The sequence below is a fragment of the Balaenoptera musculus genome, chromosome 7, assembly GCF_009873245.2.
Source record: "Balaenoptera musculus isolate JJ_BM4_2016_0621 chromosome 7, mBalMus1.pri.v3, whole genome shotgun sequence".
Taxonomy (NCBI): Eukaryota; Metazoa; Chordata; class Mammalia; order Artiodactyla; family Balaenopteridae; genus Balaenoptera; species Balaenoptera musculus.
This window is the reverse complement of record NC_045791.1, coordinates 18765717-18791307: the sequence shown is the minus strand read 5'-3', so window position 1 is coordinate 18791307 and position 25591 is coordinate 18765717. Positions and strand designations below refer to the sequence as shown.

At 45.8% G+C, this 25591-nt stretch overlaps 1 protein-coding gene across 5 annotated transcripts in view; it reads right to left on the bottom strand.

The window, feature by feature from the left end:
• MGAT5 (alpha-1,6-mannosylglycoprotein 6-beta-N-acetylglucosaminyltransferase) overlaps positions 1 to 25591 on the bottom strand; it is a 357980-nt gene that overhangs the window by 77502 nt on the left and 254887 nt on the right. For all 5 annotated transcript variants that reach the window (XM_036858870.1, XM_036858869.1, XM_036858871.1 and 2 more), the window contains one exon: positions 12339 to 12472. In XM_036858870.1, the coding sequence (XP_036714765.1) occupies positions 12339 to 12472 (134 nt within the window). The remainder of the gene's footprint in view (positions 1 to 12338; positions 12473 to 25591) is intronic.

Below are 25591 nucleotides of genomic sequence, written 5' to 3'. Positions count from 1 at the left end.
ACACAGGCCATTCAAAGGATGACGTGGCCCGGATGAAACGTGGAATTCATTCTTCCATTTAACGTTTTTTTCTGTCACTTCACCCTCTTCAGAGGAAACCTACTCCCTGAAAGCAGGAGACAGAAAGGGTGGCTTATTCCTAGCCTCCCTAGGGCAAGGTCACAGTCTGAAATACCTCTGGGGGCCAAGCAGGCCATGGAGGTTAGAGATGGCCCCAGAAGGGCTATCGCCCCTGGAACATCCCCGAACCCATACGTGGAGGCAGCCGCTACTCAGCTCTGCCACTCTTTGGCATGTGAGGAGCTAAGAGTCCAGCGGGCCACGCCACCCACATTTTCAAGAGAAACTGGGGATTCTGGCTTTTCAGATGAACCTTCCCAAATGGAAAACTTCCCAATTTAAAAAATGTTGTGCTGGGCATTCCCTGACGGTCCAGGGGTTAGGGCTCCATGCTTCCACTGCAGGGGGGCACAGGTTCAATCCCTGGTCAGGGAACTAAAATCCCGCATGGTGCGCGGTGCGGCCAGGAAAAAAAAAAAAAAAAAATGTTGTGATGGCTGAACAAAAATGTTCATGGGGTAACCTACATGGCAAAAGAATCTGAAAAAGAATATATTATTTTTCAGAAACATATATATACATATGTGTGTGTGTATCTATCTATCTATCTATATATATATACAAAACTGAATCACTTTGTTGTACACCTGAAACTAAAACATAGTAAATCAACTATACTTCAGTAAAAAAAAAAAAAAAAAAAAAAAAAAAAAGTGGCCTGGGGCTTCCCTGGTGGCGCAGTGGTTGAGAATCTGCCTGCCAATGCAGGGGACACGGGTTCGAGCCCTGGTCTGGGAAGATCCCACATGCCGCGGAGCAACTGGGCCCGTGAGCCACAACTACTGAGCCTGCGCGACTGGAGCCTGTGCTCCACAACAAGAGAGGCCGCGATAGTGAGAGGCCCGCGCACCGCGATGAAGAGTGGCCCCCGCTTGCCACAACTAGAGAAAGCCCTCGCACAGAAACAAAGACCCAACACAGCCAAAAATAAATAAATAAATAGATAAATTGAAAAAAAAAAAAAATGTCCACGGGGGCTTTTCCTCCTTGGAGTGCCTTCTCCTGCCTCCCACCCTCCTGCCCTTTTCCACCCGCCTTCAACAAACACATCCTCTCTCAGTACACTTCAGGCAGCCCGATGTCCCCTGGTACCAGGGACACCTCTCCAAAGCCCTGCCAACGTTCCTGCAGCCAACAGCAGCGGGGGGTTTAATGGCTTCCCAGGAGGCCTGCCTCATCTCTGGACGGCACCGACGGTTGTTACGCTTCGCCTGATCTTCCTTGAAAGCTCGGCAAGTTCATGAGCAGCGAGCAGCCCGTTTACTGTCCTTTTTTGGGTCATCCAGGACCAGTCTGATTCCTCATCTGTTCGCCGCCCCTTTGGAGTTCTCACCCGCCCACCTGCAGCCTCAGTCAGGCTTGTTGTTTCCAGGCCAGACACGCCAGTCTCTTCAGGCAGTCTTCCTAAAGCATGCTCCGAGTCACCCCACATGGTACTCCTTCCAATCAAAAGGCTCTGACTTGGCTAGCTGATAATAATAACAGCAAAAACTAACAGATACTAATGAATACCAGGCACTGTGTTAAGAGCTTTGTTATTTATTAACTCATGCGATCTTCCTAAGAACGCTAAAGAGGGGTGCTATTATTACCACCCATTTTACAGATGAGAGAAGAGAGGCACAGGGAACCTAAGGCACTTGCCTGCAATCACACAGCTGGTCAGGGCAGAACCAGGATGGAACCCCCATCAGAGTGACGGCCACACCCTGGAGCCCACCAGGTGCTCTCAAATGGATGGGAACACCAGCCCTTCATTCTTTACCACTGAAGGTCTGTTATCCACTCTTGGCAGCTCCCCACACTGTTGACTCACATAAGCTTACCGTCAAGGACTTCCTGAAATCTCTTTTACACACACGAATGCTGTGTCCCAGCAACCCCGTCCTTTCCCCCAGGCAGTCGGCTTTACGGCTTCTGTGCCTGGCCTGGCCCAATTATCCCGCTGCCCTATTTCTGACGGCCCATAAACTTGTCCTGGAGGTGACCTTCCCTGGGCCTTTGCTCCTGAAAGAATTAGAGGAGGCCAACAAGGAGTTCGGATTACAGAATCACGGAACTCTGGGGAACAGAACCAAAGGATGTCCAGGCCTCTACCTCATTTTGCAGATGAGGAAAGCGAGACCCGGAGGGCAAATGAATTCCAAGGACAAGGAGCCAGCAAGCGGTGCAGCTGAAATTAGAATCTGGGCATCTGCCTTCCCACCCAGGGTTCCTCCAACTGCTCCAGACTGTCTCCAATCCGTGTCTCTGGGCTTAAACGGAAGGATGACAAGGAGGATATGCTCTCTCTGACCATCGACAAGAAAACCTTGGTGGGTTTAAGATGACAGCGGAGAGCTGGCCGAAACAGGGGGCAGACCGCTAGGACGACGACATGGGGAAAAGGCCACCCAAGGCTCTCTGAGCTTCCAGTACACAAGTTCACTCCTCACACACCGACGAGCTCACATCAGATGCCACACAGGGTTAGCTACGGTCAGCACGTGGCCCACGCTATTTTCGAAAAGTCCTTAAGTCTCTTGGACTGCAGCCCTTAAAATCTTAAAAGCCACTGATTCATGCCTGACGTTCTCTTTGCATTTGGTTTCTCTTCCTTCTCCTCCCCCCACCCCACCCCCAAGCTTGTACTTGAACGTGGGAAAAGGCTCTGCAGAGTGACTGCCCTTTATTGTGGGCCAGGAGCCAAGCCAGGCAGGACGGCATGCACAGGGGACTGAGGCTCGGCCAGCAGCCGCCCTGGAGGGGCACATCTGCACGGGGACATGGAGGTCCTGCCTCCAGGCAAGTGTGGTCTCGCAGGGATCGTGATGAGGTCTTTTCTGATTGACTCCCCGACCCCAAGGGGAATAAAGTGAGGGAGATACAGGGATGCTTCTGAATGCTCTTCTGGTTGCAACCAAAACCGCAAGCTGCGATCCCAATACATTTTCCAGAAAAATCTCACCAAGACGGAACCCAATTTTGTTATTCCAAAACGTACAGGCCAATTTGACTGAAGGTAGGTTTAAATGTATCTGGTTTATCTCTACCTCATCTGGGAAGAAAAGTCTGGCCAAGTACCTTAAAGAACAGGATGACAAGGTTTAACCTCTTACAAAAATGTGTTCTTTTCAAGGATTTCAGTACGTCCTTTAATGAAAAAGGTCTTCGGCGATTCATTAAAACAATATACTAAGAGCAGTTAAACCCTATTACGAAATAAAACGGCATTTCTCCAAACAACTCCCATTTCCAATTTTGCATTAATTTAAGCCCAAATCAACGAAATCAGTGGGCTAGATAATGACACAGTTTTCAGTATGGGATTCTATCTCAGACTCAGAGGTCACCTAGTCTAGAGACTTTCAAGATTTATTTTTGGTTGTTTAAAGCAGTTGAACCCTTTCTCCCAGTGAAATTTGACTGGAAATCCAAATCTATGCCACAGATAAACCAGAGCTGCTGTGGTAAGTGGGGACCATATCGTGCAGCCGCCCCTCTATTTCCCACAGGAGCTGGTCCCCAGGGCCCCAGCGAACACAGGTGAATAATTATTGATCTCATCCAGGGCTTAGCAAACTTTTTCTGTAAATGGACTCAGAGTAAATATTGTAGACTTTGTGGGAACACATAAGGTATCTGTCACATATTCCTTTGTTCTTATTTACTTACTGTATTTTTTATAACTTTCAAAATGTAAAAACCATATTTAGCTTGCAGGCCATAGGCCCACAGGCCACTGTTTGCCAACTTTGATTTAATTTAATTTTTAACAGCCTTACTGAGGTATAATTGGCATATAATAAACTGCCCATTTTTTAAACTTGTATCCATGGCCACATGTGCTTTCTAAAGGCAATATAAAGGCTTCTGGCAACATTATAACAATGAATGTTTTCTCTCCCAGATGCTTGGTTTCTGAGGCACCTTGTACAGAATAACATAGTCAAAAGCCTGTTTCCTCCCCCCACATGGTCATCTGTTCAAATTTATGCCCTCCAAGGAAAAAACTGCACACGTTTAAAGTGTACAATTTTATAAGTGTTGACATATGGATATAATGTGAACCCATCACCACCATCAAGATGGCAGATATACCCACCCCTCTCCCTCAACCCTCTCTAGGCAACCACCCAATCTGCTTTCCGACACCATGGATTAGTCTGCATTTTCTAGAGTTTCGTATACACAGACCCATACAGCAGAGACGCTTTTTTATGTTTGGTTCTTCCATTCAGTGTAATTATTTTGAGGTTCGCCATGTTGTTGGGTGTATCAATAATTCACTCCTTTTTACCAATACCTTCTTCATTCATACAAGGGAGGAAAATGAGGACGGAGGTGCTGCACCAAATCCCAAAGATGACGGCAGAACCGGCCCAGAGCCGGGGCCCAGCCTCTTCCCAGGTCCTCTCACTCCTCATTTCACCAGGGGTTTTGAAAACCTCTTGACACAGGTAGAGCTCCACTCCTTTTCCTTCAAATCCCTCCTTCCAGTGTCCCTCAGACAAGAGCACAGGGCAACGCCCAAAGCAAAGCACATTCCGAGTCGCACCCTAAACTCCACATATAAATCAGCGTTCAAAGAAATCAAAAGGAGATTCATCCATCCACTAGTTACCGCATGCCAACCATGTGCCAGGCCCCACGCTGGGTAGAACAAAATCAGAATGATTCCTGTCTTCAAATCGCTTAATTTCTTAGCAATTAAGAAGAGACTGACAGAAGAAGATAAATATGATCACAAAATGACTGAAATCACATAAAAGGAAGGAAGAGGATGCTGTCATACAGATGGGGAGAGGCGACGTTTAGTTGAGGGCACACACGTGGGACACGTACGCCCTAGGAGGCGAGGGTTGCGGGGTGCCCGGGCAGGGAACAGCCTGCAGAGGCTGAGCCCCCGGGGTGGGGGAGGGTACCCGAGGCCTTGCGTAGCCAGCGCCTGGGGAGCAGAGGGAGAGCAGTGGGTGCAGAGCACATGTGGCCTACTTGCAGAGAGCCTGCTCTACCACTGACCGACCGGATCTCACCTGGAACGCAACGTACTCGAAGCTTACAATGAAGCCATCGGAGGGGTTTGAGAAAAGGAGGAACACAATCCAATTTACATTTTTAAAAAGATCACGTGGGCTGCTGCTGTGTGGAAAATGGATTAAAAGGAGTAGGAAGGGGCTTCCCTGGTGGTGCAGTGGTTAAGAATCCGCCTGCCAATGCAGGGGACACGGGTTCGAGCGCTGGTCCGGGAAGATCCCACATGCCACGGAGCAACTAAGCTTGTGCGCCACAACTGCTGAGCCTGCGCTCTAGAGTCCGCGAGCCACAACTACTGAGCCCGTGTGCCACAACTACTGAGCTTGCGCTCTATAGAGCCTGTGAGCCACAACTACTGAGCCCGCATGCCACAACTATTGAAGCCCGTGCGCCTAGAGTCCGTGCTCCGCAACAAGAGAAGCCACCTCAATGAGAAGCCTGCGCACCGCAACGAAGAGTAGTCCCCGCTCGCTGCAACTAGAGAAAGCCCGCATGCAGCAATGAAGACCCAGTGCAGCCAAAAATAAATAAATAAACAAACAAACTTAAACGGGGGCGGGGGGCAGGAAGTTAAGATGAGAGAAGGGAAAGGTTGTATTACATTGCTGTTTGCAGTTGTATGGATTTATATCCTATAAGATGCATTATAGGCTTAGAAACTTGTTCTCCTTCATTTGTGCATTTGCACTTACGTTTTGAATGGTTGTTAATTATATCGAGATGCTTAAAACATTATTAAAGACTAAATGCAATATCACCTCTTTTCTAATGCACTGCCTAGTATGCCAGGAAATGTCTCAGAAACAGAATTTCAACTTACAGTTGATTTATCAGAAACTTGAATATAGGGTAAACATTGAATGTGAGAAGCAACCATAGTAGTGTAACATTTTTATTGAAAAAAAAAAAATGGTAGTTCTGTGGGATATCTGTTTGGAAATTTCATTGTTTAATAATTGAAATGTGATAATAAAACTATATTACAAGTAAAAATAAATCATCCTTTTCCCTGTTCTGGGGCCTGTGGGTATGGGACTACGTGTCATTTTAGGGGAAGCTTTAAAACCACAATCTTTCATAAAGAACAGACTTGTATAAATCAACTATACTTCGATAAAACTAAAAAAAAAAAAAAAAGACTTGTGGTTGCCAAGGGGGAAGAAGGGTGGGGGAGGGATGGATTGGGAGTTTGGGATTAGTGGATACAAACTACTATATATCGAATGGATAAACAACAAGGTCCTACTGGATAGCACAGGGAACTGGGATCTATATTCAATATCCTGTGATGAACCATAATGCAAAAGATTATGGAAAAGAATGTATGTATATGTATAACTGAATCACTTTGCTGTACAGTAGAAACTAACACAACATTGTAAATCAACAATACTTAAAAAAAAGTAAATTAAAAAAAAAAAAAACACACAGTCTTTGTCATCTAGGTAAAAAGACATTTTCTAAATTCAGGTGAGACTAGCTGACTTCGGTTGCTGCCAGGGCAGGCTAGGACTGGGGCAAGCCAGGACCCTGGGGTCTGGAGCCAGGAACACTTGGAAGTGCTCAAATCAGGCGTATTTACTGCGCAGAACTGGCTGCGAGGCTGTTGCTGAGCTCCTCATCTGTGTGGTGAGCACCCGGGAGCAATGTTTTACCTGTTGCACCAGTATTTGTCCAGGGTTCCTGCTGTGCACCTAAGTCACACATGCAGACCTTGCTTCCTGGCTTCTGAATCTTGCTCTAAGCATGGACTCCCCGATGGGGGTGGGCGTGAGGGGTGCAGACAGCCCCTCCAGCAAGTGGCAGCAGGGAGGCAACTTTCCAAGAGGGGTGGGGGCCAGAACCTTGATCCTGGTTCTGGATTTCTCATGCCATGGGCTGCAGAACCTCGGCCAAGTCCCTCCATCTCCTCGAGTCGGTTTCTCCTCTAGAAAGCAGCATGGTGAAGGAGGTAACAGCTGCCCTTGCTTCCTCGGAAGGAATCATCATGCACCTCCCTAAATGATGGCTGTGAAAGGCCCAGAGACGCGTAAACACCGCACTAATAAGGCTCTCTTTTATTATCAATGCGTTAGTTGTCGAATAAGCGGTAGCCTTTGCTGATTGCCTACTACTAAGAGGTGCCAGGCCCAGGGCTGGGGCCTCTGTCTTTATAGTAACAGAGATTTTAGTAAAATCACACTTCATTTTCCATGGATTGCTTGTCCATCAGCCTGAATTATACAGAACATAACCAAGAACCCCCCAAAACAAGCTAAAAAGACCCCTGATGAGATCCAACCGGGACTGTTGGCCAAATGTGTCCTCCCAGAGAGACTTGGTTTACGTGGGACACGGTGTAATTCAGGGGTCAGCAAACTTTTTCTATAGAGGGCCAGATAATAAACATTTTAAGCTTTGCTGGTCCTACAGTGTCTATCACAACTATACAACTCTGCCACTTTAGTGCAAAAGCAGCCATAGGCGATGGACAGGTGTGGCTATGTCCCAATAAAACTTTATTTACAAAGACAGATTTCACTCAGGGGCCAGAGTTTCAAAGTTGGAATCTGAATATCTGGGCGCAGGCTTGTATTCGCCAGCTCCCCACAGGCTCTACCCTGCACACCCCCAATCTCACATCCCCATCAATTCTCACTATGTTTCCAATCTGACCTCAATAATGATATTAATAATAGCAGCAAACGTTTATTTAGACTTACTCTGTGCCAGGCCATTTTCTAAGCACTTTACACATATTATTGCATTTAATCACTACAGAAACCCTATTGCCATCATCCCCAGGAAAAATGAGGCCAAGTGAAGTTAAGCAACTTGCCCAAGATCAGGCAGAGGTGGCAGAGGCAGGATTTGAACCCACGTCTGTGTTCTTGACCACTACACCCTACTGCCCAGTAGGCACCAACTGTACACACCAGGATGGCAGATGACCAGGAAGACACCCGGCCTACTACTCACCACAGGTCTGCCCCCCTCGAAGGGGCCAGGCACCAGAGACTAGCAGTAGCAATGTTTGCAAATGTACAGAAATGTGCTTAGTGGGAAGTGAGACTTGGGGGGGGGGTGCCTGGCACCAGGCACTATAGGAGTAAAAAGTAACATCACAGCTGGCAGCCTCACAGGAGGAGCAGGAAGGCCAAAGTAAAGAGGGAAAAGGGATGATTTACTCACTGATAGGCCAGCTACTCAGGGCCAAGCACTCTCCACAAGCCCAAACATCCCAAGGCCTTGTGCTTCGATCAGCATCACCTGTGCCTCACCTGGGTGCTTTCAAGAAATGCGGGATCTCGGCCCCGCCCCAGAAGGTCTAAATCAGAGTTAGCAGCTTCTAACAAGATCCCAGGTGACTCCTATACACTATGAAGGCTGAGAAGCCCCACTCTACCTGGTACTTGTTACTGCTCCCATTTCCCAGGTCAGGCATCTAAGGCTCAAAGTGGTTAATTACCTCTCACACTGGTGAATTGCAGGCTAACCTCAGAACTCCAGCCTGTGGTTCAGCAGCTATGCTTATTCCCTGGAGGGGCTCAAAGCAAGGCCTTCAGAACAGTTACTTTAGCAGCAGGTGTGTATCAAGAAGTAATAAGAACATCATGGTGGGATCATAAATATGTAAAATGCTGACCCACCATCAACAGAAGCGTCAGTTGTGCTCAGGATGCTTTTTTTTAAAGAAACATGGAAATAAAGAATACAGTTAAGCAAGATTTCAATTACTTCTAATTTCTACAATTTTCAAAATCCCTTATTTTTACAAAATTGCCTAATTTTTCACTCCCTGATGACTTAAGGTAACAGGATGTTGAAGGACTTTGAATTTGGCCACACTGGACAGACTTCTCTCCTTCTAGACACATGTGTTAGCTGATGCCAATGACCAGACTGCAGCAGGGTAGACAGGGAGAACCTAGAACTGTGGGCTATCGGGCTAAGAAAGAGATTTGTACTTGGAATCAGGCTGTATGCCGTCCCATTTGATGCTAAGGGTCTTGGGTAATGATGCTTCCTAAGTAGGCATCTTTGGGTTCTGGAATCAGACAGCGAGGTCCCGTCTCTCCCAGCCACCTCTCCACTATGTATTATAACATGAGGACAAGACCACAGGGTACCTCAGCCATGAACTGGGGACCAGTGGGGGGAGCTGAAGAGTTAGCCCACGCCTCCTTAGCCTGTATATTTAACAGACTGTATTTCTTGATAGGCACTTGGAAGGCTAGGGTCCCAACTACTCTTTCTTTCTCTCCAGGCTGCGTGGGTGGTTTCTGTCTGTCTGCCTTCCTACCCGGCCCCTGCAAAGCACCCCACATTTCTCATGGTGGTACCTCTCCTCCCTGTGGTTCTGCTGCATCATGCTCTCAACAACACCCTCTCTCCTTTCCAAATCAGTCCTGCTTCCTCATCACTGGACTCCTGGAAGGCTTTTGGGTCTCATCGCACCTCTGGACACATCCTTTTGACTTCTGCACCCACGGCTCACTGCCCTCCTACTTTCCAATGTCAAGTGAAGAATCCCATCGATCTAGCTTGGCTTTCTGAGCCAGAATCACGGTAGCCAACCACCAATGTCCTTCTGCCTTGGGTCAGAGGACAACCCCCTGGGCCAATCGGCAAAAGGTGGAAGGGTCATGGGGTGGCATTCCCCAATCACGTGCCTCGGCAGGTGGGGAGGAAGTGGAGTAGGAGTGATAGCATAGCAGCTGTCTTCAGAATTTCAGGGAGCCCTAGAACCTGAGGGTGAGGGAGGACGGCCCAAATCATCTGGTCCAAAGCTGTGCCAGCCCACGTGTCCCCGCTGCAATCCCAAACCTCCCAGGACTGACAGTCTTGTTCCCCTTCCCAAGGATATCTGGTGGGGTGGGAGGAGAGAATGGGGCAAAAGATTGGAAAAAAATACACCAACCTTCGTGCTAGCTAAAGCCAGCGTTGAACGTGACTGATTTCTATGCACTAGGTACTACGGGATGGGGAAGTTTTGAAGAAAGAAACTAAACTCTCATATACTGTGCTGTGTTCAAAAGTCTGAGATGATGTCCTGAATTTATGTGAAAACTTCACAGGATTTTTCATCTTTTGGGGTCTTTCGCATCAAAGTATGCTGGGTAATAATAATGTATTAAAATGGAAACAACACCCCAGATTTTTGGTATTCAAACAAATTCTAATGTAGACTCACCACTTAGTCTTTGGTAATACTTGAGTGATGCACAGCATGGGGAAGGTCAGGTCACCTGTGGGGTTTTGGAGGGATTTCCAACCCTAAACCACTTGGGCCAACACGGTTACTACTTTTGGGATTCTGACTGGCATCTAGAAAATCATCCTTTTACTGGCAGCATTACTTTGTCCAAAACGTCTTCAGAACCAATTTAGTGTTTTATTTTTCTAGGGAAACTGAAAAAGCTGCCAGGAAGAAGCTGCACTTGGGTCCAAAACAGAAGTGTATAATTTCAAGGTCAAGGTCAAGTCCACGTGGACATGCAAACTAGTTTTTTTGAACAGGTACAGGAGGGAGAAGGGAGTTACAATGTTTTTTTTTTTTAAGAGCCCAAGTCTTCCTAAAACCAGCGCCATGATCCATTCTCTTTACAACGGAGCTGAGAATGAGAACATCCAATGTGCCCTTTTCAACCCAAGTTCACCTGAATGTCAGCTGAAAAATGCTCTGTTCACACAGGGCTGATTCTGACACAAAGGAAGCAAAGATGTATAAATTCATGGGAACATCTTAAATAACCATTTATAATCTCAACTGATTTTATTCTACTTGAGAGGAGAAAATGTGGAATAATACATTGGGAAATAAATCTTATTAACCAGCCCTAGTTTCTCAGGCTTGGCACTACTGATATTTTGGGCCAGATAATTCTCTGCTGTGGGACTGGCCTGTGCAGCAGATGTTTAGCAGCATGCCTGACCTCTACCCAGTAGATGCCAGGGTCCCTGACCTCGATCATGACAACCAACATTGTCCCTAGACATTGCCAGATGTCCCCTGGGGGGTAAAACTGTCCCCAGTGGAGAACCACTGTACTGAACTAAGACAGGATTCTAGCTGTTTATAGCAAAGAAAGTTATCTGGAGATAAATCAGCTTCTCCGGAAATAAATCAACTTCCCTGGAAATAAATCAGCTTCCCCGGAAATAAATCAGCTTCCCTGGAAACAGGCTGATGTGTTGTCCCTTCCACATAGTTAGCATTTTAGAACTGCAAAGGGGGTGGCAATGTTTTCCCTTTTCTGAACACGGGGTCAGAAAACCAAGAACAGGGAATCCTTCACCTGCACATCATGTGTGCTCTCTCAGTGATCAGATTTCTAACTTCCTAAGTAAGGGAGACAGGGTAACATGAGCACAGTTCCTGAGCATTCCAGAAAGTGATTAACTTTTATATTTAGGAAGAGGCACGTTTTCAAAGTCCTGGAGACTGTTCCATCTTGTACAAACACGTCCTCCAAAATACTGCAAAATTTGCATACTAAGGCGGACTTTCCTTATAAAAAGACTTGCATGCCATGTCAACAGGTCAGGCCCCAATCCGGTTCCTCTTCTCTCATACCTTCCCCAGATGGGGCCTGGAAATAAATAACCCAGAAAGACCAAGGGGCCCTCCAAACAGTCCAGTGTTCTTGGAAAACCTGGCTCAGCCTGTGGCCAAGAATGTTGTTTCAACCAAGATGTCCCCATGTAAACTGCCTGTGGCCAACCCAGGCAGGCATCTCCCTTTCCCACGTAGTGGAGTACCGACCACAGCACTGACCACAGCCAAGAGGATGCAAGGGCCACTGCCCTCCCCAGGCAAAGGGAGCTGCCTCCCTTTACAAACCATTTCACAGAGGGCAGAGGAAATGAGTCACTTGGCAAAGGGTCTCCTTGTGCAATGCTTTGCTCCAGAAAGGTATCCAGCCCCTGTGAGGCCCTGGCTTCTGGAAGCAAGCAGAGGATGGGAAAGGAGCCGGAATGCATCACTTCCAAAATGCAAAGAGTGAGGGCCACTGCTCTGCAGCCACTGTACACATGAGCAGGTACATACAGCCTTTATCAGACCCCCAAACGCCGATCAGCCCAAATCCCTGCATGTTCTGTTTTACTTCTAAGCAGACCCCGTCAAGCCGTGGGCACTTGGCTTGATTACTCCCTGGATCAAAGTTAAATTACGCAACAAGCTTCTTTTCAGAGCGAGAGGCACGCACAGACTGACTCACCTTCCAGAAGCTATCCACTTTGCCGTACACAAGGGACTGGTTCTGCCTCTTGATTTCGTTAATGTGGTGGATATCGCTGGAGTTCAGGTGCTGCTCGACCACGAACCCCAGGAAGCTGTTGTCTGGCGTGTGAGCTGGTGTGGAAAGGACGGGACAGGGCAGTTAGGATTCAATCGGCAAGAAGAAACACCAACAATTACAAATGTCATGTAAGCTGTCTCAAACATATTTAGATGTTTTCATTTCACCCTGTTCTCTTACCTGGGAGGAGCGAGGGGTGGCCTGCTCCCACCCAGCCCCAGCTCAACCTTCACGGAGAACAATCCTCTCCAGGATGGATTAACCCAAGCCCAATCCTGCTTTTTTCAGTGGAAAGTCCATCTGTTTAAAAACCATTCAGCTGGGTTCTCCCCTCCTTCCTGTTTGCTCAGCCCAAGGCTACTGTCTCCCTCGTCCAGGTTTTCCCAACTAGTGGCCAGAAATCTGCAGAGAGCAGGGCTGAATCCATGGTCCTCAATAGGGCCAGTGGACCCTGCTGCTCTCATCTACTCCAGCTGCGTGTTCACCATCCAGTAGGGCAAAAGGGGATTTGGGGGGCAAAACCCCAACCCTGCACCTCCTCCAAGAATCACTCACTAATGACAGATGTAATTCTGGGGCTGTGTACTGAACGGATGGATGGGACGAAGACAGAATAAAAGGTGAAGCTCACTGGGACGTGAACCCCCCCCCCCCACCACCAAAAGCCATCCACCCTAAGGAACCACGTCTAGTCTCCAGGATAGACTACTCTGGAAGAGAAGAGGCATTTTCCTTTGGATCGCTCCTCCCTTGAGTTCTAAACTTCTCTATTTTAACACTTGACCAAGGGAGAAAGCAAGCCCATACCCTTCACAAACATCTTGTGCCTATAATTTTAAAAAGGAATTTCACCAGAAGGCCACAGTCAGAAAATGAGTCTCTCTCGAGGAAACACAGACCCTCCTCTCCTATCCAGTCATCTGGCCAGAGAAATCTGCTTTGCAGGAGATGACCAAGCCTGCAGAGGCCTCACAATATGAAATGAAGTAACTGCTCGGCTCGACTCTGACCTTAATAGAACAACTAAAAATAACTTAAGTGGAGAGAGACTGGATATTCAGTGAAATCCACACAGCGCTGCCCGTGCCCTATTCATTCACCGGTGGGTGGTCGACAACGGACAACCGGAGGAAGCTGGTTCCTGTGTCTTGTTTTGGTTTTCTCAGGACTCTCCCAGGTGGGAAGCAGGGACAGAAGCCCTTAAAGATGCTCTAGGGATCTGAAGGTCCGGGCCCCACTCATGCACCCGCGGGAAGATGAACCAGGAAGCCGGGCGGAGAGCCGTGAGCTGTGGATGTGAACGAGCTGCCTAAGTACTCGTGACCACCATCCCGTCTCCCAGGCTGCTGCCTAATGGGGGTGACAGACGAGGAGATAATACGGTTGTGACTGGGGAGTCGTGTGTGGTCTGGCCAATCTGTTATTTCATTTCGGCATTTTTGAACAAGTGCCCAGAGGCAATGGCAATGGCTGCAGTTGGCTGGAAAGTAAATTACTGAATAAGTTCTACTGCCAACAAGAGGCAATGGTTGCTTTCATTTTTTCCTTTTGGAGGAGATGGAGGGAAGGGGGTTTGAAGGGGTCTGGGGGGAGGGGAAGAGAGCCTGCGTGCACTTGAAATGTCGATAAGGCAGCTCAAAAAAATCTCTTTTTTAAACTTTTGGTTCATCGTAGAAATTCTGAAATAGAATCTGACACTTTAAACTCTGAAATTGTGGTTTTATCTTCAGAAAATTTATCTAAAGCACCAGGCTTTAGATACTCGTTTCTGCAGTTCAGTTATCTAGTCTCTAGGTGGGCCCGTCTTAAAAAAGGAAATAATCTAGCATCTGAAACACTTAACAGGTTAGAAAAATACATCATATACTAAGGTATGTTCAAAAATAAAATGATCATCAAGACCCAAAAAAGAAAAAAAAACTCGTATCTGTTTATATTTTTGTGTCAAAGGTTCCCCACAGCTTGAACAATGAGAGGGAGAGGCAGTAAATAATCTACTCAAAAAACTTGTGGGGTGGGACTTCCCTGGTGGTCCAGTGGCTAAGACTCTGCACTCCCAATGCAGGGGGCCTGGGTTCGATCCCTGGTGAGGAACTAGATTCCGCACGCTGCAACTAAGACCTGGCGTGGATGGAAGGAAGGAAGGAAGGAAGGAAGGAAGGAAGGAGGGAGGGAAGAAGGGAGGGAGGGAGGGAGGGAGGGAAGGAGGGGGAGGGAGGGAGGGAGGGAGGGAGGGGGAAGGGAAGGAGGGAGGGGGGAGGGAAGGAGGGAGGGAGGGAGGGAAGGAAGGAGGGAGGGGGAAGGGAAGGAGGGAGGAAGGAGGGAGGGAGGGAAGGAGGGGGGGAGGGAGGGAGGGAGGGAAGGGGGAGGAAGGAAGGAGGGAGGGAGGGAGGGAGGGGGGAGGGAGGGAGGGGAGAGAGGGAAGGAAGGGGGAGGGAGGGAGGGGGAGGGAAGGAAGGAGGGAGGAGGGAAGGAGGGAGGGAGGGAGGGGGAGGGAAGGAAGGAGGGAGGGAGGGGGAGGGAGGGAGGGGGGAGGGAGGGGGAGGGAGGAGGGAGGGGGGAGGGAGGGGGAGGGAGGGAGGGAGGGGGAGGGAGGGAGGGGGAGGAGGGGGAGGGAGGGAAGGAGGGAGGGACGGAGGGAAGGAGGGAAGGAGGGAGGGAGAAATAAATAATAAAAAACTTGTGGGGAATGGTGAGGTTTTACCATTTTATGACTATCATTTGGTACTAAATTGACTATTTGGACACTGTATGAGGAATAAATTACACATACAAGCTCTCCTCTAAGTTTTCATCCACACACCTTATTTCAACTCCTCTCTCTCTCGTCTGCAGTATTAAACTTGGGGACCAACAACCTGCAGGAGCAGTTTAAGAAGCTCAGGTGAGACTTAAGGAAAAACGGAGGTAGCACTTAGAAACGCACTGCCACATCTCAGGAGCAGCAGGCAGGCCAGCCATGTCTCTTCCCCGGCCACACTGGACCCACAGGACACAGACTGCCTGTAACACGAGGGGATGCTCAGCTGAGACTCGCCCGGCAGGTGATTTGGAAGTAACCACAGAGCAGGCGTGCATCGCTCCCAAGGGGCCGGCCAGCAGCTGGGTGCCTTCCTGGCGTCACCCCCATCACGAGCCCTGGTCTGAACACAAGCCTTCCTAAAGTTGCTTATAATAAACCAAAAGCCGAAAGTACAGGCTGATGGATCTGAAAGGACCTTTCTGTGGAGATCTACCCTCAGGCCAAGCTTTGTCTTTTGTTTTGCCTTCAGATGGGAACACAGACTTCAGCTGTGGGAAGGGTATTCAAAGCGAAGGTATTTACATTTCAAGGTAAATCAAAGAAATCCCATCATAAATGAGACACAGGAAATCTTGTACTTTTGGAAATCACTCCAACCCAGGCGGTAAACAAACGTGATTTTTTTTAGATAACTGACAATCTGAGTGCTTTATAGTGACCATTTCATTATATCTTCACGACAACCTTACAACATGTTTGTACAGATGAGAAAAGAGAGAGTTACTTAAACTACCCAAGTTGACATGCCAGGAAATGGCAACGTTGGGATTCAGAGCCAGACCAGCTGTTTCCAGAGCCCAAGCTCCTTAAAGCACTTTAATATACAGCTTCAGAGTCCAAATATTTTATTTTCTGGACTCTGTGAACCAGAGTGGTAAACATGCTTTGGAGGAAAATAATATTGTAAGGTAGACCAAAATACACATGACACACACACACACACACACACATATATATATATATATATATAGAGAGAGAGAGAGAGAGAGAGAGAGAGAGAGAGAGAGAGAGAGAGAGAGGGGCGGTGGGGGGGGAGAGACTTTCCTCAGCTTCTTGAGCAACTTATATTATATGTATGTGGAAGCAAGCTGATTTTTTCTACATGGTACGAACTGGAAGGGACTTCCTAAACATGAGTAATGATCTTTAAAGGATTTTAGGACATTTTTTTCTTATTAAGAAAAGCATTATTTTAAGTACTTGGAAAGCACCTATTTACAAATGATTACAAACCAAATCAGGTTGGTGAGTCTCCTGAGCTGACTCCTGCAATGACTTCTTTTAAGAATTACTGTTAGTTTAGCTGGAATAGTTCATTCAGTGACAAACATTTCAGAGCGCCCTTTCTATGAACCACATTTATATGCTAGGTATTGAGGAACTACAACATAAAGATGAGTTTCTGTCTTCATGGAGCTTATCAACTACTTAATAAATCAGGTATACACTATATCTACCAAGCAGTTATAATGTCCTCATTTGAAATGTAATTCACAATTTTTATTAAGTCAAACTGAGCCTTCTTTCAACAGCATAAATTCTCCTAGGTCTGATTTTTCAACCAGTTAGTTCTAAACATCTCTTAAGAAGTACAAAATTCATTCTAACAGATGTCTGCCAGCCTTTAACCACGGCTGGCCCTGCAGTGTTGGGGACCCCCATGCCACCTAGTCACCAAGGGCAGAAACTGCAGAGCCAGTTGGGCTCCCTCTGCAGCCTCACAGCCATCCAATTCACCAAGTCCAGGGGAGGTCAGCTTCTCAAAAGCCATCACCCCCTTCTCTCCTCTTCACCTTTCCTAGTTCTGACCTCATCAAATCTTGTCAAAACTTCAATAGATAAGTTTTTCTTTAAATCGAAACGGTTTTCCTAGTTATACTAGAAACACATTCTCAGTGTATAACTTTTTTTCAGACAATAGAGAAAGATAGTATAAGGAAAGAATGATGTCGCCCATCATTTTACCACCTAGAAATAACCACTATTAGGCTCCTTTTTTCTAGACTCATGGATCCTTTTTAATCCTCAAACCAAAACTGGGTCTTACAAAATTGGATCTTTTGTGAATTTCTTTTTTCTCTTACACCAAGTGCTACAGGTATCTTTCTGGGGTAATAACCATGGCTCATCACCACTTGTTAAAGCAGCACAATACCTCAGTGCCTAGACTCACCCCCTCAAGATGGAATGCCCATGGTTCTGGTCTGCCAGCATCACTTAGTGGAACTAACTGCACTTCCCACACCAGCCATGCAATTCTGTTCCATTCGGGGGGCTTGAACTGGTGCCAATCCTGACCTCTTATGTCCCCCACTCCCCATGCCTCCAAGGATGGGCACATGATCCATAGGACTCGACTTGACCAAGGCTCACTTGAAAGATGGGTTTACCATCCAAGTCCCGCCTACCAGAGTTGCTCCATGGTGAGTGCGCTACTTTTAGAGTCAACATCTTGCTGCTACGGTTACTCAGCTGGCAGGGTAGAAGTCTAGAGCTGCAAACGTCATCTCCGCGCCCATGTGAGGAGAGCCTGCCTGAGAATGATGCCAAGCCAGAGACATGCAAAGCCGAGATAGGGAGAGTAAAGAGATCCTCCAAGCCCTGAATCCAGCTCTGCCTAAAGCCGGTTTTAACAATTCCCAGTGACAAGAGCCAACAAACCCTTGTGACCAAGCCAGTTTGACCGAAATCCTGTCTAATACAACCTACCACTTTAGGATGTTTCCAATTATTGACTATGTAAATCAATGACTATCGAACATCACTGCACCCGCATAAACCCTGCAGTGGATTTCCGAGTAGTCTCCACACCTCCAGCCTTGCCCCTTCGTCCCGTTCTCACTGCCTCCTAACTCCAATCCATCCTTTGTGTTGCCTGACAAGGTATTCTTTGAAACAAATATGTGACTATGGCAGTTTCCTGCTGAAAAGCTTCACTTCCCTCAGGGGGAAGCAGCGCCCAAGTATACCTGTCATTCCAGGTCACCCTTCCATGGATATCTCTTCTTCATGACCTACCCGGGGTTTTTAATGCCGTGTTTTTCCATCTTATCTCATGCTGGCATGCGTCTGGCATGTCTATCACTTCCTCCTGCGTTTAAGTCTCAGCTCTCATCGCCTCTTAGTTGAAGGGTTCCCTGACTCCCTAAGACTGAGATGAGTACCCTTCTTCTGCTCTCTTAGACCACGAAGAGTTAGTCCTTATCACACGTCACTGTCTCCACTTATGACTATATGCTCCTTGAGGACTGAGTCATGTTTTATATGTCTCCGACTTCCAGGAGCCCAGAGCATAGTAGGAACTGAGAAAATATTTTTTGAATGAACGACTGATTAAGTCAATGATGAATGCTTCATTACCTGGTGTGACTGACTTTGTAGGCAGAGCTCTGTTGCTAGGCAGCAGAGGTCATGCCTGAATTACTTCCAGCATCATGTTCTTTGCTCACAAGCTCCCAAACCAAAGCCCATTCTTCTCAGGATTCATCATTAGCTAAGGCAGCTCACCACTCTATCCTAGAACCTAGCTCAGGCCTGGTGTAGTATAGATGTTCAATAAATATTTATTAAATAGATAAATGAACATATCTTTTTATCTAGGTCACAAAGTAGATGTTGGCAAAAAGGGAAACAAATCAGTGATCTAGGCTTTTAAAATTCTAACATCACAGGTTTCTCAGTATCATCATTCATTCAACATTCGGCACATTTACTGAGCACTTACTATGAGCCAGGCAACAACTTAGGAGTTAAGGATATGCCAGTGAACAAGATAAGCATGGGTGAAGCTCCCTTCATGCAGCTTATATTCAGCCAGGGAGGAAGACAGTAAACAATTAAACAAATAAAATAATTCAGTTTTGTACATAAAAAAACAAAACAAAACACAATTTGGTGACCAATACTGAACTCTAGTTAATGATGTCATGCTGAAACATCTAAGGGTTAAGTGTTCTTTTATGCATAAAAGGAAAAAAAATTGGATTGATGGATGGGGAGAAGATAGACATATAGATGGATAGGTCATAGAACAAATAAAGCAAACTGTTAACTGTGGAGTCTAGGCTTTGGGTTTCTATTTTACATTTCTTCCCATTTTTTTATATTTCAAAAATTTCATAACAAAACAGGGAAGAATACTGGCTGCTGTCATTCACGGCATTCACAATTTTGATGCTGATTCTGGTGATGACGAAACCTACATGACAGAAAAAAACTCTACTGAAAAATAGCTACATCACACAAGCAGTCATCTGATTTAAAAAAGTGCACATAGTCATGTTTTGCTTCAAATTTCGTCAAAATTGATTTTGTTTCCCAAATGGTAGTGATGCTAGGCTCTTAAGAGAGACAGGAGGCTGGGATACAGGCTGGGGAAACTATCATGTACAGCTGAGTTGAAAAGATGAGCATCTGAACTGTTGACAGAAGACACACCAGAGTAAATTTTTCAAGCGTCAAAAAGCAATTTAGGAGGGAATGGACCCCTTAGAAGAACATTACTACTGAAGGCTGAGTCTCAGACTGAAGGAATTACAAGGCTGATCCTGTTACTCACTGGTCAGCACAGATGTAAAAGGCAAGAGCCCTCCTGGTCCAAGTGAAAGGCCAAAAAGGCTGCTTGAATCACAAATAGCTCCTTTGCTTGTCAGGCCCTGAAAATAAAGTCGTACACGGAAGCCATGGATCCTCAGCTGAAGCCAACATGTTTGTCATTTGCATGAAAGGGAACTGGCTTGTTTCTAAAATTCCTGTTTTGTCAGGCAAAATTTTTGGTCTACAAGCCACTATTCCCATCTGATCACGCAAATAAACACGGATGCAAACCCCAAGTCCTTGGAGAAACTCAAAGAGTTAGAATGTCAGTGACAACGACCACCAGTATGATCTGAACAACTCCTGAAAACCCAACCATGTGAATAATTTCTGTGGGAAGACAAGGGAGAGTAACATGAGTTCACTGGCTTCAAGAAGCTTCTGTACTCTTAGTTTTTTTTTAATTGAAGTATAGTTGATTTACAATGTTGTGTTAATTTCTGCTATACAGCCAAGTGATTCGGTTTATACACACGTGCACACACACACACACACATTTTTTTTATATTCTTTTCCATTATGGTTTATCACAGGATATTGAATATAGTTCCCTGTGCTACAGCATAACCTTAGATTTGTACATTTCTTACGCTTCCCTACATTGTTGCATGGACTAAAAATAGAACTGGCATTATCGTTCCATTTAATTTAATTCAATCGATAAGTATTTTCTGAATGCCTACTATGTGCCAGACATTCTTCAAGGTATTGGAGTCTCAGCAATGAACAACGCAGACAAAACTCCTACTAATACTATCCTCAGATTCCAGCAGAGAAAAAAAGAAAATAAACAAAAGTCCCTGAAGCATAAATGCTAAGTGATAATACAGTTATAGAGGAAAAGAAAGCAGGGAATGGGTATAAGAAGTTGGGGGAGAAAGGAGTTGCATTTAAAAAAAGGGAGGGGGGTCAGGCTTAGTCTCACTGAAGTGACATTTGAGTTAAAGACCTGAAGGAAGGGATATGGAAGTCTAAGGGAACAATGTTCTGGAGGATGGAACAACCGATGCAAAGGTCCTCGGGTAGGAGTGTGCCCGGCCCATCCAAAAAACAGTAAGGAGGCTAGAGAGTAGTGACCAAGAGGACACGTAGTAAGAGATGAGGCCAGGGGAGTGGGGGGGTAGCGGGGCCAGACCACTCCAGGCCTTGAGGCAACTGGGTGACATCTTTCCCTACAGTGAGAGGCTACGTCACTGTGGGCACAGGAGTGTCACGATGTTACTTACATTTTCATTAACTCCATTCTGTGGTTGGGTCTACTTTGTTCTTTACTCTTAATTCAACCAATATTTATCACCAGCGATGTTACAACTTCAGGGACTGAGGACTCAGCAGTGAGGATGCTCATGGAGATGGCGAAGTGGCCTCCGGGCAGGCACACAGGTGTGGGGTGGGGGAGGGGAAAGGAGCAGGGGCGCGAGGCTCAGGGAGGGAAGGCTTTTGGAGGACAGGACACCTCCCTGGAGGGGGAGCGAGGGACACGGTTTCCGGGCAAAGGAACAGCACCTGCAATGGCCTGGCTGTCAGAGAGAACTTGGCACCCTGGGAGACTTAAAAGCCTACGGGAGAAAGCACAACATCAGAGGCCAGATGGTATAACAAATGCAAAGGGGATGGAGGTGAAACAGGGAGGCTCTAATGCCTCCAGAATCCCCAATCTGTTCCTCACTCAACTCTATCACAGCTCCCAGATTTCTACACGTTATCGAGAAACACTGAGCATCTCCCCGCCCAGACTATAATCACACAATATGAGCACCCAGAAGGCAAACTTTCAAAAGGACTAAAAAATTACTTAAGTAAAAATTGGGCTTCCCTGGTGGCGCAGTGGTTGAGAATCTGCCTGCCAATGCAGGGGACACGGGTTCGAGCCCTGGTCCGGGAAGATCCCACATGCCGCGGAGCAACTAGGCCCGTGAGCCACAATTACTGAGCCTGCGCGTCTGGAGCCTGTGCTCCGCAACAAGAGAGGCCGCGATAGTGAGAGGCCCGCGCACCGCGATGAAGAGTGGCCCCCACTTGCCGCAACTACAGAAAGCCCTCGCACAGAAACGAGGACCCAACACAACCATAAATAAATAAATAAATAAATAAATTTTTAAAAAATGGTTTAAAAAAATTACTTAAGTAAAAATAAACCAATACAAACAGACTTTGCCTCGAAAATAGGAAACGTTCTATTACAGTGATATGAACAGTGAGGCTGCTAAACAGACTAATAAACATTACGGAAACTTTTCAACGACAGGAGGTAAATATAAGTCTGAGATGCAGCTTGCCTGAAGCTAGGAATGAGGAATCTGGTAATCTCTGCTATTGTGCTTTCAGCCACAGTCTTCAGGGCAAGAGAGGAAAAAACTCAGTTAGATGAAGATGTTTTCCCACTACTGATGTTTTTACATAAGCCTGATGAAGTTGTGAAAGAGGGTGTCAGGCAGATAATTAGAACTATCCAAATACGGGATAATTCAAGGTGCAAGACACCAACTTCAGGGTTTTATTTTCTCTTGTAAATAGTACAGGCAGATGTCTTCTCTATTTGATTTGTCTGTGTGGGCAGATTCCTTTCATTCCTTTACTGGGGTATGATGCACCTTGTTTGGGACTGAGAAAAATAAGAGAATACCTTATTTTTTCTAAACTTCTTCAGGAGTTTAGAAAAAGCAGTACGCACAGCAGATTAAAGGCTGTTGACTGAAATAATACCTAAATATAGGGTCAAGTCCCTGGCAAGCCCAGAAAAAGAAACAATTAATTCTCAACAAGAATTAGCAAACGTACCCCAAATAAATACAAAGTCCACTTGATAGACTATATAAAACAGCCTTGGAAACAATGGTTTTAAAAGTTGAACCTTGAAAATATTTTTTGATATAGTAAATGGAAAAAAAGCAGATATAAAATTTTAGTATGTGTGTTATAACTATGCAAAAATATACCCCTGAAAAAGATAATAATGCTTACATTAGGATATGGGGGCCTTTTTCCTTGGGGAGGCTTTCCCTGTTTTTATAATAGGGTTATTTTTCTTTTTTTAATTTGATTGGAAAGATGGAAGTCATTTAAATAGAGACTTCAAGAGAAAAATAAAATTTTGCTAGCAGGGTGATATGAAGGCGGCAAAGGTGGTGAGGAATCATGGTGGCACCTTCAGAGACCAGCAGACTGTCTGGTGAGGTGGGGGAGGCCAGGGGAGGGCTGTGGTAGGGGAGAGAAGGCAGGGGGCCCGAGAGCTATGCTATGGACTTTGGACCTGACCCCATGGGCAAAGGGAAGGCACTGTGGTTTTTGAGGAGGAACAGCTTGGTCCATGCTGAGCTTTTCAGAACTGGCTCTGGGGCAGGAGGAGGGTCTCAGTGCCCAGCTCAGAAGCCACACTAGAGTATGGATAAGCGGGAAAAGGAACAAGAGGCCTGCCCTGACGGAGGAAGAACTGCACTTCTCAGCTCAGCTTCCTGGAAAAAACCATCGCTCAAAGATCTAGTTAAAAGAGAAATGAAATGGAGGTATTTGTAGTGAGGTGGATGGAGTTAGAGTCTGTCATACAGAGTGAAGTAAGTCAGAAAGAGAAAAACAAATACAGTATGCTAACACATATATATGGAATCTAAGGGAAAATAAAGGTCATGAAGAACCTAGTGGCAAGACAGGAATAAAGACACAGACCTACTAGAGAATGGACTTGAGGATATGGGGAGGGAGAGGGGTAAGATGTGACAAGGTGAGAGAGTGGCATAGACATATATACACTACCAAATGTAAAATAGATAGCTAGTGGGAAGCAGCTGCATAGCACAGGGAGATCAGCTTGGTGCTGTGTGACCACCTAGAGGGGTGGGATACGGAGGGTGGGAGGGAGACGCAAGAGGGAAGAGATATGGGGACATATGTATATGTATAACTGATTCACTTTGTTATAAAGCAGAAACTAACACACCATTGTAAAGCAATTATACTCCAATAAAGATGTTTAAAAAAAAAAAAAAAAAGATCTAGTTAAATGTCCTTGCTGTGGTCTGACCGCTCGGTTGGTCCCTATAGAAGCTGCTTAGGAAGGTGCTGGGAACAGTCTATGCTGACACACAAAAATGCCCAAATGCAAACAGAATACACGGAGAGGATAGTTCTAGTGAAATTCTGAGATTTGGGGCAAAAGAGTGAAGAAAAGCCAGGCTTCTCAGCTTGTAGAAATTCTACCAACTTAGTGAGGAAATGAGTTAGAGGAGAAATACAAGCAGCCTTAAAGTGAGAAGTGCCCTCTGAATATTCAACAGCATCAACCTGGTCAGAAGCATCTGTCTCACTGCCCTACTCCTAAAGATGCTTCAGGAACAGTGCGGGTGCGTTCTTCTCTTTCCTTACCCTCCTGCTGGGCCCTTTCTAAACAGCCTTCTCCATCCTCTCCCTGTACTCCACGCCTGCCAGAACACTGGTAATCCCATAATAAGACAGCCGGACTTGACGACGACCTGATTCTACAAGTACAACACTACTTCTGTGGTCTCCAAACTTTTCCTTGTGCATCCCATCAAGAGAAACCAATCCAAGTACACCCACAGTGTATGTGCACATTATACATCAATTATGTAATGACTACTATCAGCCCATCTATTAAGCACTAGTAAATCTGTTTCATTTTTTAAAAATTGACAAGACATAGGTACACTTCTGACACTTTCATCTTCTACTCAAAGGAATGGTCTTCCCCTTCAGGCCGTGAGAATGGTCACACTTGCCCGAAGGAAGATTCTGTGGCAACGACCGAGTTAGACTGGACCCGGACTTAGCCACGAGGAAATTTTACATCACCCTGTTACTTGATGGATTTTGCCACCATTGATGGTCCCCACCTTGCTCCACTGTCTCATTAGGAGTTATAAAATGCTGATTTTCTAATTTTTCATTCCTTTTGCATTTATCAGCTGTGATTTCCCCATAATTAACAATGTTCTCTCATCAACTATTTGATTATCTTCAAATACAATTTGTCCTAGAAAGGCACGATCAAAGCTGGATTCTTTCCCTTTATTTTTCAGAGTAATGAAGTCGGTGTCTTAGCAACTCGCAAAGGTGATCGATTCATTTTCTGGGTTTTTCTTGCTTGGACTATCATTCTGGATTCATGGATTATTTTCCATTGGTTTGATTCCAATCCACTGCAGTCATTATTTTTTTTTTGATGCTCAAACTACCCCAGCTTTGGCTCCTGTGTCCTTCTGACTCCACCCCAGGGGTCCTTCTTAGCTTCCTTGCTTCCACATTAAAGATGTCCCATCTTTCACGGTTCCTGCCCTAAACCTGGAATCACCTATTTATCTTAGAAAGAGGTTCCTTTAGTGGGAAGGGTACTTAGGAAATCCCAATCTGAGTGTTAAGGATACTCACTGCCACTGGATTGTTTTTACTTTTGATCCTTTTCAAAGTACAGTTAGGAAACATTTCCTTTTCAAAGAGAAAATGTAAGTTCACAGTGATATTTCCTATTCAAGCTGAGTATTATACAATCTTTACTTAAATTCTTTATACACTCCCCCCTTCCTATATACTGCAAACTGTAGTTCCTACAGTATAACTGTAATAGTTTCAAATAACAATATAAATATTCCCCACTACAACTGTATGGTCCAAAGATTGTGCTTTAAAGTCACTTGAAATAATTATTTTATCTGTGTGAGAGATTAGTACCAACCTGACACAGATTTGTTGTTTCATTTTTTGATCTCTTTTCAATCTTTAGTGAATTCTTTTTTCTTTTTAAATTATGTAAAACACT